This window comes from Thrips palmi, unplaced genomic scaffold (assembly GCF_012932325.1).
Source record: "Thrips palmi isolate BJ-2018 unplaced genomic scaffold, TpBJ-2018v1 HiC_scaffold_11, whole genome shotgun sequence".
In the NCBI taxonomy this organism is placed as follows: Eukaryota; Metazoa; Arthropoda; class Insecta; order Thysanoptera; family Thripidae; genus Thrips; species Thrips palmi.
In genome coordinates, this window is record NW_023144622.1 from 6,167,996 (window position 1) to 6,181,310 (window position 13,315).

At 53.9% G+C, this 13,315-nt stretch overlaps 1 protein-coding gene across 4 annotated transcripts in view; it reads right to left on the bottom strand.

Annotated features, from left to right (window-relative positions):
* The window catches only part of LOC117639621 (protein couch potato-like), a 128,463-nt gene that overhangs the window by 5,957 nt on the left and 109,191 nt on the right, over positions 1–13,315 (bottom strand). For 3 of the 4 annotated variants that reach the window (XM_034375472.1, XM_034375468.1, XM_034375470.1), the window contains 6 exons: positions 10,001–10,078; positions 9,218–9,271; positions 9,087–9,149; positions 7,674–7,815; positions 4,330–4,457; positions 693–991 (listed from right to left, as the gene is read on the bottom strand). In XM_034375472.1, the coding sequence (XP_034231363.1) occupies positions 693–991; positions 4,330–4,457; positions 7,674–7,815; positions 9,087–9,149; positions 9,218–9,271; positions 10,001–10,078 (764 nt within the window). The remainder of the gene's footprint in view (positions 1–692; positions 992–4,329; positions 4,458–7,673; positions 7,816–9,086; positions 9,150–9,217; positions 9,272–10,000; positions 10,079–13,315) is intronic. The other variant, XM_034375471.1, reaches the window with a different exon arrangement.

Consider the following 13,315-nt stretch of genomic DNA (forward strand, 5'->3'; position numbering starts at 1 on the left):
GAGCCTTGAGAGCCAGGACGGCACTACTTGCACGCGATTGAACAGACGCGGGGCGGCCATGAGAGGAGATTGGGCCAAAATGAGGAAATGCAGGGGGGGGGGAGACAGAGATATAAAGAAGGTATCACGGGGGAGGAAAAGATTTGGGGGGCGAGCGGGACGGCAGACGGTGGCTGCTGGCGCTGCTGGCTCCACGCGAGAGACTGAGAGGGCGAGAGCGTGAGAGAGTGGGGTGCGGAACGCAAACGGCGACCAGACGGGCTCGCTTCGGCATCCATCACGGGGACAAACGACCCCGCCGGGAAATTCTGCGCCGACACGAGTCGACAGAGAGGCGGGCGGGGCGCGGCCCCGTGTCTACCTGCCCACCTGCCCTAAAAATTAGGGCGCGGAAGGAGAGGAGGAGGAGGAGGAGGAGTGGAGGGCATCCACACTTTTGTTTGCGGACCCCACCCCGACTTCATCCTTCTTTCGTCTCTTTTAATGCTTCCTTTCCGTGTGTTTTAGGCGCGGGGGTAAGAAGGATAGACTACAGGCGATTCCTTTGAATTAAGAGGAGGAGTCCGGAGGGAAATAACCCAGAACAACATGTTCGCCGAAATTCATCAAAGCTTTGGCAGGCGTCATCCCTCTGCGTTCGATCGGGCTGTCTTAAAAATTAGCGTAGTAGTAAAAGTGGGCGCACCGCATACCTGCTGAAGATGTCCTTAAGCTCGTGCTCGGACACGAACTGGCCGAGGCCGGTGACGAAGAGCGCCGAGCAGGGCGGGCCCTGGCCCTGCTGGGGCGCCAGGGCGCCCTGCGGGGGGTGGGGGCCGTGGCCGCCGTGGCCGCCGTGCTGTCCGCTGGGCGAGCAGGAGGACCCCGCGGGCGAGGCCAGCGCCGGGGACGGTAGGAAGTGTGGCATGCCCTGGCCGTGGCCGTGGCCGTGGCCCTGGGGCCCGAACACGCGCCACGCGTCGGCCTGTTGCCCACACACGCCGTTCATGTCCTGCCAACCAACGCACTCCGTCACCACCAGCCCGGCCAGGGTGGACCGCAGCGTCCGCGGACCAAAGCTCTCGGCTTCAGTGGATCTCAACTTCAAATTTCAAAGCTACGCATTAAAAAAAAAAATAATTTAACTGAAGCAGAGAACTCTGGTCGCGGCTTGTCAGAGGACACAGAGGCCCCTACAAAAGACACCTGGTGCAGAAAACCACAAACACGCTAAAAGCTATTTGCATTATGCCGTCGAAAACAAACTAGAGGCTTTTCTGAGTTACACCAAAAGCACTTATTCCAGATTGTGAATGCAAATAACCACGTTAAGTTGCTGCGGGCCGTTGGATGGAAGTGCTGAAGCAACGCATGAGAGTGCACTTGGCATTGCAGTCTGAGTCAGCGCGTCCATCCAATCGTCCAACAAGTACAGTTTTAAATCCATGAGAAATGTTAGCAAATGTTGCTCGTTTCCACAGATCAGGTTGAAATGTTAACGGAAAAAAGGACACAAAAAATGCTTTGAAACGATTAAAACAGGTATAGGGCAGAGGTTATTTCCTTCTGCTCTGACTGATCTTTGAAAGCGAGCAAAGCAAATCACAGGGAAGGCCATGCAAGTCTAACATCGACCGGTTCATTCCTGTAAGTTTAACAAGCGATTTAAAACTCTGTACAGATCATGTGTTATTGTTTTCTAAAATAAAAACAAGATTGTAGAAAAAGTAAGTTTCCTTTAAAAAACAATACTCAAAATTTTGAACAATTTGTAAAACGAAAAAAAAAAGTTTCATTACAACAATTTAGGTAGAATTGCAATTTTGTTCGGAACCTTATCTTTCCTTGGTCTTGCCAGAGAGGAAACCCATTTATTTTTTTGGAAATGCCAGATAGGTATGTTTCCTCCCGCTGCCACTGATCACAGCGACTTTCAGTGCACTGCTTTAGGACACTTCAGAGAAGTCCTGCAGTGGGAACAAGTGCAGAGGCACCAGCGAGGACACCGCACTGCGAAGAGGCAGAGCCGCACTCTTACAAAACCATCCATCCATCCATCCATCTATCCATTCATTCAGTCTTTTCAAAAATAAACATATCACTGAGATTAAAAATGACCACCCGCGGTGGATTTCGTAAGAGTGAGGCCACACCTTTTCGACGGCGCTTTCGACCCAAGCACAAATGCCGTGTCTCTCTCCCACTCAAGACAAGGCAGGGGGAGCCATAGAGACAGGGCTGCGGGGCGTTAGTGTGAGTGTGTCGGTGTGCGTCGCGACGGATACAGTATGTGTGTGTCTGTGCGCGCACGTGGGGTCAGGGAAGGATCGACGCGAACCAGGCCTACCTGCCAAAAGTGGGAACAGAGAGGAAGAGAAAGACGCAGATCAAGGAAAGATTAGAGACAGAAAAGAACGGGGAGTGAGAAACCAGACGATATTTAAACAAGGGCCATCGAGACCTATTTTTACCTCTGGACTTTTTCCAGTACTCTCCCACCTTATACTAAAGTACAGGTTTCTTTGACTGAAAAAGTCAAATAAGGGACCTAGCCAGGGTTCACTACAATTCAGTGCTGGAGGATTTCTGATTTCTAAAGCCCCCTCTCCCTTTTTTTCGAATGTGAAACTACTAATTGCATTCAGATGATCGAATCGTGGGACTCATTTCTAGAGGAAAATCTGAGATAAATTTTCTGAGACTCGTTAATTTTTTTTGTCACGTGCCAAACGTGCATTCTCGATAGTTCAAATCTCGCGCCGTTGCACGGGAGTGGATTCCAAAAGGAGATTCTCTGCAGGAATGCGTCTCTCTGGAGACGGCTTCTGGAGCGATGGGGACTGAGGTGAAAAAGGGGGAGGGAGGGTAACGCAGTGCTAGGAAGGTGGAATTCTTTTTTTAGTTATTCCTTTTTTTTTGCAGCGCAGTGCCGATAGGGTGGGGGTGGCGTTGAGGTGATTTGGTGCCAAGGCAAGATACGGCTCTCTGCTCGCGCTCACAAAGATGACCGAGTGACGAGCAAATAAAAAAAAAACAGTGTAAAAAAACGTGACGAGTGCTTCGAAAATAATGACTAGTACAAAAAAAGTGCACGTGAGACATTCCTAAAAAGTGCAGAGACACCACACTGGTAAATCTTGTGCTTGATAGCGCTCGACTATTAATCGTCTGAGAAAAAAGAACATGCAGTGTGAAAAAAAAAATCATTGAGAAACGTGAAAAGTAAGCTAGGGAGAGACAGAGACAGACAATAACAAAGAACAGAATTTCAGGACGAAAGCGTGCGAGTGACAAAAAAAAAGTCAACAGAGAGACGAAAACAATCCAAAGAGACACATATAAGAAAGACAGAAGGTGCAGTCTAATAAGCTCCAGCAAGGTCCACTTCCGGTTTTCAGAGGGTCTCGAGCCTAATACGAGAGGGATGTCGCGGCGTCGTCTGTCCTGGTGAGAAAGAGAGAGACAGAGAATGGGGCGGCAGGGCGGCCCTCGTCTCTGCAACGGGTTTAGGTAAATGTTCTACGCGGGTGATGCAGGCAACTAAAAAGCAGGTGTGTCGAGTCCGGTAAGGCTTTGTTTGGAAGCGTAGTAGTCACACTGGACTGGTTGCTTGGAAAAAGTCTTTCTTTCCTCCTAACTGTTTATTTTTAAAACTTCCTGTCGTTTCAACCTAAAGAGTGACTTTAAAAGGGTTGAAGTTGCATAGACTGCAGCACTTCGCGCGTTTGACGGTTAAAAAGTGGGAACGGTGCAAGCGTACACCGCTGCTGTTTGAACTGACAATCCACTGTCAGGCTGGGAGCTGCCCTTTTAGAAAACCCTCAATTCCTAACCGCCCAAGTCCGAGAGAAGATTGCCTGGTGTGGTGTTGGAGAGACAGAATATGTAGCTGTGTTGGAGGGGCACGACTAAATTTTGCCTCAGTTTCATTCGTTCTGACAAAGGAAAAATGAACGGCATCAGATTGAGCACCGCGAGCGCCCAGAAGGGGGCTCCGCTGCTCGCCGCTTCGTTCGCGCGTCGCCTCTGGAGGTGGCCAAGGAGGCCCAGGAAGTGGACCCGCCGGAGTGAGTGAGTACGTGAGGCGTTTGGACTAACGTGGTGGGTCTGGTTGCCGCACTGGTTGCCGCACTGGCCCGTCGCCGTGCACACTCCTTGTCCGCCATGGCTCACGCCGCTGCAGATGGGGCCCAAGGGGCCCAGGGGGCCCAGGGGGCCGAGCGGGCCGAGGGGGCCCCCCGCAGCCGGCAGATGGCCGTGCCCTGGCTGCGGCCCCGGCGGCCCTGGCGGCCCCGGCGGCGGCCCCGCCTGGCTCTTGCTGCTGGAGGCTAGTCAGAGGTAGGAACGTACGGGCAGCTGCGGGTGCAGCGCGGGATGCACCAGGTGGTGGAGCGCGGGCCCGGGCAGCTCCGCCGCGGTCGAGAAGGCTATCGGATGCTGCCACAGTTCCGGCGCACCCGGGTAGAACGGCGACAAGTCTGCAAGCAAAACAACAACAGGGTCAGTCTCGGCCTCGGCCTCGCCGCGGGCAGGGAAGCAGTATCAGAGTCTTTATTTTCCAAAGGGTCAAGCTTAGCGCTTCCGCAGGCTGTTCGACTGAATATCACCCTCATCCCTCCTACACGTCCCTCCGACACGAGGGTCTGTATGACTCAAAGTCCCGAGACGGTTCGGTGTTCACCATCCCTTAAGCATTAGAAACTAGAATCTATAGCTACACTGGGTGCATTCAACGGTGCACCCCAGTCTTGAAGAAACGAGGTGAAGCCACTACCAGCTCTAGAAACATAACAGTGTGAGTGTACAGACCCACCTCGGGTGCAAACTGTATAACGCACACTGAGTTTCTAGAGTGGATTACCACTATGAGTGGCGCCTACGTCTCATGACCTCTGTACAATGTGGCGCGAACCATACCGACCATGTTGATGCTTAGGGAACGAAAAATAGATTACAACTCCATGCATATCACAATGAGAAACATGCCTAGTAATAATAATAAAATAAAAATATTTAAAGTCATGCTGGCCATTACTTGAGAAGTCCAAATGACTTACACTAGTTATATTGTGTTGAATGTAGGGTTGCCAGCGCAACCTTTTTAAAAATTAAGCCAATTCGATCAACTTTTTTTGACAGTGTCCACGCGAGGCCGATTCTAAGCCGAGCCGCATCGCGTCCCTCCGATTGCCGCCGCTTTGGCCGCCCCTTTGGCTGTGCAAGTTTGCCCGCCAAGTTGGCGCGGCAAGCCCGGCCCAGATTGAATTTTAAAATTTAACTTTAATTACCGGGCAACCGGTCTTGCGTCGGCAGGTGAGCGCGGCGGCCCGGGGAGGTGCGTAGGCCACCAAGTCGGCTTCCTGTTTCCAGCTAATCCCAAAATTCCCCACAACGTCTTCAGCGCCCTGCCAGCGTTCGGCCCGCATGCGCCGGTCTGGTCGGTGCCAGCCCGAAAGAGACGCCGCCGAACATTCAGGGAAAACACACTGAAGCGACGTTCGTGCCGGCCGGGCTGTCCTGGCTGCCAGTCACGCCAGGACCCAGACACGCGCGCCGCCAGCCAATCACAACGGCCCACGGCCCGTCGAGACATCGATCGCTCGTCATTCGCTCTACGAGACAGCGAGTCGAAGGGTGCATCGCGGCTGCAAGCTGCCTGCCGAGCGCCAAGGCCGCACGCATGCGAGCCTGGCAGCCTGCCGTCGGCCTGCCGTGCCGGCCGGACATCCCCGCTATCGCGGCCTCGCCGTCGATCGACACGACACAGCACACTGATTCCGGGAGTCGCTTTCGTCGCTCTCTCGCACCTGTACGGAGAACCCATGAGTGCGAGAGAGGAACATCGACTGTCTGCCTCACGGCGCGTGCGGCACGAAGCGGTGCCAGCCCGTGTCGTCCCTGTCCCGGCCATCGATACGGCCTCCCTGTTTTCCCGCGCGTCCCGCGGAACCTAACCTCACTTCCGGCCTGACTCGGAAAATGGCGCCAAATCCGAAAATGGCGCCAAATCGAAAATGGCGCCAAATCGGCCGCAGTTATGCGAGATGCAGCCCGATCCCCGGTGGCTCGTTTGGATGCAGTGGACCCGGCAAACGGCCACCACTCCCCACCACTCGCCCGGAAAGGCGCCGCCCGCCTCGATGGAAGCCCGGATTAAACACTATCCAAAACCGGCGGCACTTCGCGCTTGTTTTCAATTCATCACCGAGAGCAAAACAAAAGTGCCCACGCGCTTGCTGGGGAGCTACCGCTGCTGTGTGTATTCTTTTTCGCAGTGTAATATCACCGCACTGCGCCGCCAGCCTCGCCCCACCTGGAACTACACCGCGGGAACTAGCGCGGTCGGATCGGAAGGGCAATGTTTGCACCACTGATAAATCTGGCCGCCTCATTACACGGGTCGGCTAATTCCATTCTAATGTCGCTGCTGTGTGCATAAGGGCGGTGAGTCGTTTAGGGCCCTTCCGCCCCACGGTCTCCGTACCTAGCGCAGCCGCCAGGCAGCCCGCCAGGCAGGCAGCACTAGGGGCCCTGCTTTGGCACTTACACACCCTGCAGCGCCGCCCCCACCCCCTCGCGACGAAATTGATGCAGAAACAAACGGATTGTAGCTGCTCGGCAGAGCAGCTTTGTCAACCGGTAGCGACGCGACCCACTGAGAAATACACTGACGGCACGGGGCGGCAAGATATCGGGCTTTGCGTCGAAAGGGCGCCAAAGCCGTATTGTTTCGAGCAGACCGTTTTCGTGCTTCTCGCTCGCACTTGGTCATGAGAGGAGGAAAGCAGAACAAACGCCAGTACGGCCACTATAAATTTTAAAAAAAATGAAGAAAAGAAGTTCTAAACTTAAGCGTGTTTGATTTCAACCTTTCCAGAAATATGCCATGCATTCCGGAATCTCTATCCTACGCGCATCAAAGGCCGCAAATTAACACAACGGAATGACATAACATAAATTTGTGGTTGCGCTGAGGCCTTCAGAGGACGCGTTTTAACCTTGTTAAAACAGCCCGGCTGAGAAACCAAAAGCGCATCAACAAACACAAATTATAAAGAAAGAACCAAACACATGAAATGACAATTCAGCGCTGTTTTGTATGAAGCATGACTTAAAAGAGAAAACGAAGAAATCGAAAGCACAGACAAGAAAACCTACCTTTACCGAGGTAAAAATTGAAACCTACTTGTACCCTAACCAACAGAATAAGTAAATCTCAACTACAATACCACGATGATGTAGAGATGAACTGCAAGTTAACAAAATATTAAAAAGAAACAGTGTCATGCAGGACCCCCTTCCCCCATTATGCGTCGACCCGCCCAGCCATGAGAGCATCATATCTCACTTGGTCAAGGCACCCAAGGATAGAAAAGAGAAAGTAAGATTAAACAAAACACCTGTGAAAGGCACCTTACAGGGCACAGGAGCTAGATGCAGGTGCAAGCGGTTGGTGGTCAGGCAATGGTTGCATGCAAGCGGCAGGCTTGCCAACGCGCGCTGCACCCCAACCACATCACGGCGCGAAATGTCAAAAAAGGTTTATAGATTCAAAGATATACCATCTCATTAAAACTGCGAAACTAAATTTGATTTAATTTTTCTTTGCGCGTGGTCTGTCAGGGGCGCAGCGCGTGCCGGCTCGTCAGGTAGGCCAGGGTGTGGCGCCAAGGGAGTGACGGTGCGGTACTTACGTTGGGTGAGTGGGTGCATGAGGGTCTGGTGAGCGGGCGCGACCGACGCGCTGGGTTGCTTTGGCTTGCTAACTTTGGTGTTGCTCTTGGCAAACTCGAGGCGAATCGTTTGAGGCAAGTCCGGGTCGAACCGAACACCCTGCTGTAGACAAAGGCCCAGCCCAAAAACAAAAAAGGAAAAAACAATTGAGGTAAAATGGTGGTCATATAGTGCGGTTGGTGTGGTCCATTTGAAAAAAAAAGTACACTAGCACAAAGTGTAACGATGCTTCTTATGAAAGAACATATTGAGATGCTCATAATTTTAAGAATCACGGAATAATAAAAACTTTATGTAACTAACAAAATTAGTAAAATGTCCCAAAATTTACTAGCTTTCGTGAAAGAAACCACAAAAAATTATACTTTAGTCCGATTGCACGGAAATTAATTGCAAAGAAGCATTGTTACAAACTGAAATACCATGATCATACTTTCAAACAGGTGCTTGCGAAATCAATCATTGTCAGAGGGTAGTACAAGAAGTGACCGAGTTAGTCATCAAATTCTGGAAAGAAGAAACAACTTGGGGGATTCCGGAAGTACCTGTGTAAGCTGTGAGTTAGTGGGGGTCAAACTAGAAGCGTTGGAAGTATCCAACAGCAGTGCTCACATTCATTCTCAAACCACGCATTCATTTCCAGTATGATTGCGTTGGATTTTATTTTTGAAAGGATTTGCGGTTTCCAAGAAACGAAAACCCTTAAACATTCCCAATTTGTTAATTTGGCTCATTCACACATTAGACACCCTTTCCCGCAAAGATTCACACTCTAGACCCTGTCCGTGACGGAACCCAACCAATGATACCAATCGAATGCAGCGGTTCGATGCGTGTGTACACAGGTAAGAAAGAAGAAGTACCACTCTAAACAAGGACACGGGGATGGTGGCAAGACTGCAGTCGAGACTGCGCTGCTGGCACCTTTGTACAGCGTACGTGAACAAGTGCCGTGAAGAACGTCGTGAAGGACGTCATGATGACGTCATGGTGTCTACAGCGAGTGCGCTAAACCGTCCAGCCACTAGGTTAGGTTGGTATGATTGGTTGGGTGGGGGTGAGTGAGTGTCCGGATTGTATGTACATTGGCGGAGGCCCTCAAAGTGTCGCTTGGAAGCTGCAACACAACCACTCGTGCCGCACCGTGCAGCCCTGTGCAGCAACCCCGCCAGGTGGACAGGAAATGGAAATCACACAGGTACACTCGCTTCAAAAACATTTTCCGTCTCTTCCGCAGCGGAGCACACGGAGCGGTGCTGTGTTCAGGGGGCAACCGCCCGACCGCCGTGTGACAAGATAAGTGTGTGGCCCTGTGTCTGTGTGTGTGTGTAAGTGTGTGGGTGTCAGTGATGGACAGTGTTTGTTTCACGCACCTGAAGATCCTGTTTCGCGGCCTCGGCCCCCGCCCTCGTGTGGAACGTCACGAAGCCCACGGGCTGCAAAGACACAAAAAGGTCAAGGAGGAACAAAGTTGGCAAGAATATGCCAAGAGAGGAAAACTCACCGAAGCTGTCTTTCCATTTTTAGTGGTAACTTTTAGTAAGGAACCCTCGTATCCCTGAAACAGAGTCAAACAAGCGCATATCTCTCAGCAAAGCAAACACCAAGTTTCGAGGTCAGCAGTTCACAGACTACATTCCGCTGCCAAGAGTTACAGACTTCACAGGATAATAATTTAGTTTCAAAGAGTAATCTGAAAATTACGTCTCCTTTTTCCACAACCTTCTGACGTAACCCTGTGACCGACATCGTCGGTCGTGATAAAGTATCCGCGTAAAATCAGCAACAATGACGAAAACGCCACGCAAATGAGGCGCGAGGAAGGAGGGGGACGGGTCCTTTTTTCATACATATAATTGGGAAATAAAAGTGTCTGAGCCCGTCATCCTAAACAAACGAGGCGGGCAAGGGAAGGGAGGGGGAAGTCGGGGAGCTTCCTGCCTGGCACCGCAGCACCGCGAGGATGCCACCTGCCAGCCAGCCAACACACCACCCCTTCCCGCGCCACTGCCAAGCAACCATTTTATTTGCTTTTTTCGGACGAGTTGTTGTGTCGCCTTATCTCCAACATCAACATTTTTGTTCATCGCACTCGTAGGAAGGCTAGGAGATATTTATTATGTTATATCATGAAATGCTACAAATGATGCGATAGAAATTGGTTACTTTCATAACAGTCTCGACTAAAATACCTAGGAGGGAATAGGAAAGGAGTCATCCCCATCAGCTGATGAGAATTTTCGATTACTTTCAATAAAAATGAGCTAGAAGCGAATGAATGACCTACCTCGTAAGCTCTGAAAAGCAGGTACAGCTCTCGCGGCTTGGCGTCCATGGGCAGGCCGCTGACGAAGAGTGTCCGAACCTGGAACGGCAAACAGAGAAAACAGGTCATTAATATCGACGCCACTGGGAAATCCCCCATTTTTATTTTTCAATGGCGCCGTTCGGGCGGTTCAGGCTCGCTGGAAACGATTCCTCAAGGCGGTTCGGTTCTTTCTTCGGCCGCGACGGCGTTCCGCCGGACTCACGCCGTTGCACACACAATTATTTTCATTCAATCTAAATGCAAATAGAGGCCGGCGCTGTTACGGTGTGGCCGAGGCCGGGCCAGAGGCCAACCGGAGGCCAACCGGAGGCCAACCGGAGGCCGCGGGGGCAGAGGCCACGCGCAACAAGCTCTGCAATGATACGGAAAGCCAAATCCGAGCCGACGCCACCGAACCGAAAGGCAAGGACCCCGGCTGAACCGCAATAAATTGCATCTTTTAAAGTTCAAGCAGCGCGACGCGAGCCACCACGCCGGGCAGAGGATTGTTCCCAGCCGTTCTTCCAGTGTCGCGACGCGGCCCGCGCGAGGACACTGCCTGATTCCCACCCCTTGGCTCCACACCCCACTAATGAGCCTGAATTACCTCGACGCGTAAGCTTCTTACCCGCGCCACCTGCCCGCCCCGCCCCGCCCCGCCCCGCCAGGGCCTCACACGCGCCCCGCCGCGGCCCGCAGTCGCGTTTACAGCAACGCAGCTGTCACCTTTCCTTTGAAGGGCGCGAGAAAAACTCAGCGGCCACTAACAAAAAAATTCAACCCACATTTTTTTTTTCAGGTAACCATTGGGCTCTGGCTAACATTGTCCGCCTAACGGGGTTGACACGGCTTGGGTGCTGGATTCCTGGATTCCGGAGCGGTGAACGAGGTCTTCGAATGTCTGGGCCGGTTCCAAGGACGGCAAGGGAGGACGGCAGACGCCAAGGCAGACGCCAAGGCAGACACCCGGGCGCACATATATTTCACCTCCACGGACCGAAAATGGCCTCGGGATGGGGGGAGCATGCTTTCAAACCGAGTAGCACCCCCACACATGTACCCCCCCCCCCCACACACACACACACACTCGCAGTGCAAACACCACGATTAGACGGGTTCGACGAAACCGGCTGTCCTGTTTTTTTTTTACGGTGCAGGCGTTCCCTGCAGCCATACTACTTTACATGCCCCTAAACGGCTTGACCCACTTGGTGGCGGGGATGGCGGCGGGATGGCGGTGGGATGGCGGTGACGTCACGAGCGCCTCGTCCGTCTCCGTCGCCCCCGCGGGGTGCGCGCGGCGAGAGCGACGGAGACGCAGCCGAACGCAGCCCCGCGAGAGCCGAGCCGAGACGGGCCGGCCCATTGCACGCCCGACAGATGTTTCAACGCGGCCTTCCCTAACGCCGGCGCGTCTCCGCCGCGTCCCCGCGAGGAGGGAGGAGGAGGAAAGAAAGCCGAGTTTTGGTTTATTCACCGAAACTACCCGCGCGGCCGGGAACGGGTTCCTGCAGGAAGAGCCGCCAGTGATTTATTGGGGTAGTGGGTGGCAGGCAGGCACTTCGCAGCTGCCAAGGCGCCAAGGCGCCCGCCAGTGTGCCGGCCCGAGTGCGTGCAGGTGTCTAATATCGCGAGAGATAGATAAATAGACGGCAACAAGATAGATGAATAAGCGGCCGCTCTTCCGTTTATTTCCCCCTTTTACAGTGGCTGTAGCGACCCACATCCACGGCGAAACTACACTGCAATTTCCGGTCCCGCTCCACGTCGCTCCTGATGGCGCGAGATACATTTGGCGAGGCAGATGTCTCCGCGCGACAAGTAAGCGCGCCGACGACGACCAGCTCGCTCTGTCTCTCTCGCACCCGTGCGGGACGCCCCGCGAGTGAGAGAGAGAGAGAGAGAGAGAGAGAGAGAGAGAGAGAGAGAGAGAGAGAGAGAGAGAGAGAGAGAGAGAGAGAGAGAGAGAGAGAGAGAGCGTCGGTACTGTCGGTGTCGCAGCGGATGAACACAATGCTGAGAAATGGGCGGGGACCTCGGCTTACGCGCTTTACGCCGTCTCAGCAGATGCACTCGCAAAGGGAGAAATTACCGCCAGGACCTTCCCTCGTCGGCGTGTGTGTGCTCCCGCCAGGACCCTCAGCATCGGCAAAAAAAAATAATTTAAACTTAATTTTTTTTCATTAGACTGTAAATTTAATTTTAAAAAAGTATTTTTTACTGAGTGCCGCCCACGCTGCGCGGTGCTCGTCTCGCAGTGGCCCGGACAGCGCTCAAGAGGACACTTTTCCCGAAGGAAAGCCACCCGAAAATGAGAGGAAGTGCCAGCGAGGCGACGTCCTGAGACGACGAGGTCCTCATGTCGCAAATGACTCCCCTTGTCGGGCGAGCCGAGCCGGGCGGCCTCCGCCATTTTTCGAATTAATTGTCCGCTCGCGACTACGGACTACGCGATGTGGGTCGCGGACGCGACAAGGCTGTCGCTTTTTTTTTCTGACTTTTTTTTCTCCGCCCGGCCCGTCTGTCGCGCAGCCCTCCTCCGCCAAGCAAGTTTCCTCCTTCCGCTGGCTGGACAATTTTTCCCCTCCTTTACGGATTGATTACGGCCACGTTAAACCCCCGGCCGCGCCCGCCCCCGACGGCGCCGCCCTCTGCAGGGGAAAACTGGAAACGCTCGCCGCGACACAGGCAGAGCCGGCAGAGCCGGCGGACTGATTCCCAGAGTCGTCGCGCTGTCTCTCTCGCACTCATGGGGCGTCCCGTACAGGTGCGAGAGAGACAGAGCGACGAAACCGACTCTCAGTCTGCAGGCGGCCGCCAAACTTTCCGCCAACTGTCTGCACGCCATCTATCGGGGCGAATGTGCGTGCCGCGCGGCCCTTTGGCCCTTTGGCGGGGCATCGCTCTGTCTCTCTCGCACTCACGGCGTGGCGTGGGGGTGCGAGCGAGACGGCGTGCGACTTGCTGGGCCTTTCGGCCGCGCCGCGGTCAGGACGGCCCTCATTGCGGGGCTCTGTCGCCCTCATCAGCTTCAAAATGAGCGAAACGGAGACAAATTACACACCCCGCCCCGCCCCGCCGCCCGCCCCCCCCGCCCCGCCGCGCCCCGCCACCGCGACCGCAGCCGAACGCGCCGACCGCGCCGGCGAGGAGCCCCAGAAGGGCCGGGGGGAGCAGGCGGGCAGGCCGCAGGCCCCAGGGCGGTGTGGAGGTTCAGAGCCAGGCTGGCCAGGCAGCAGTGCGAACCGGGGGAGCAGCGGGAATAACAAGGAAATATCGGGGAGAAATGAAAAA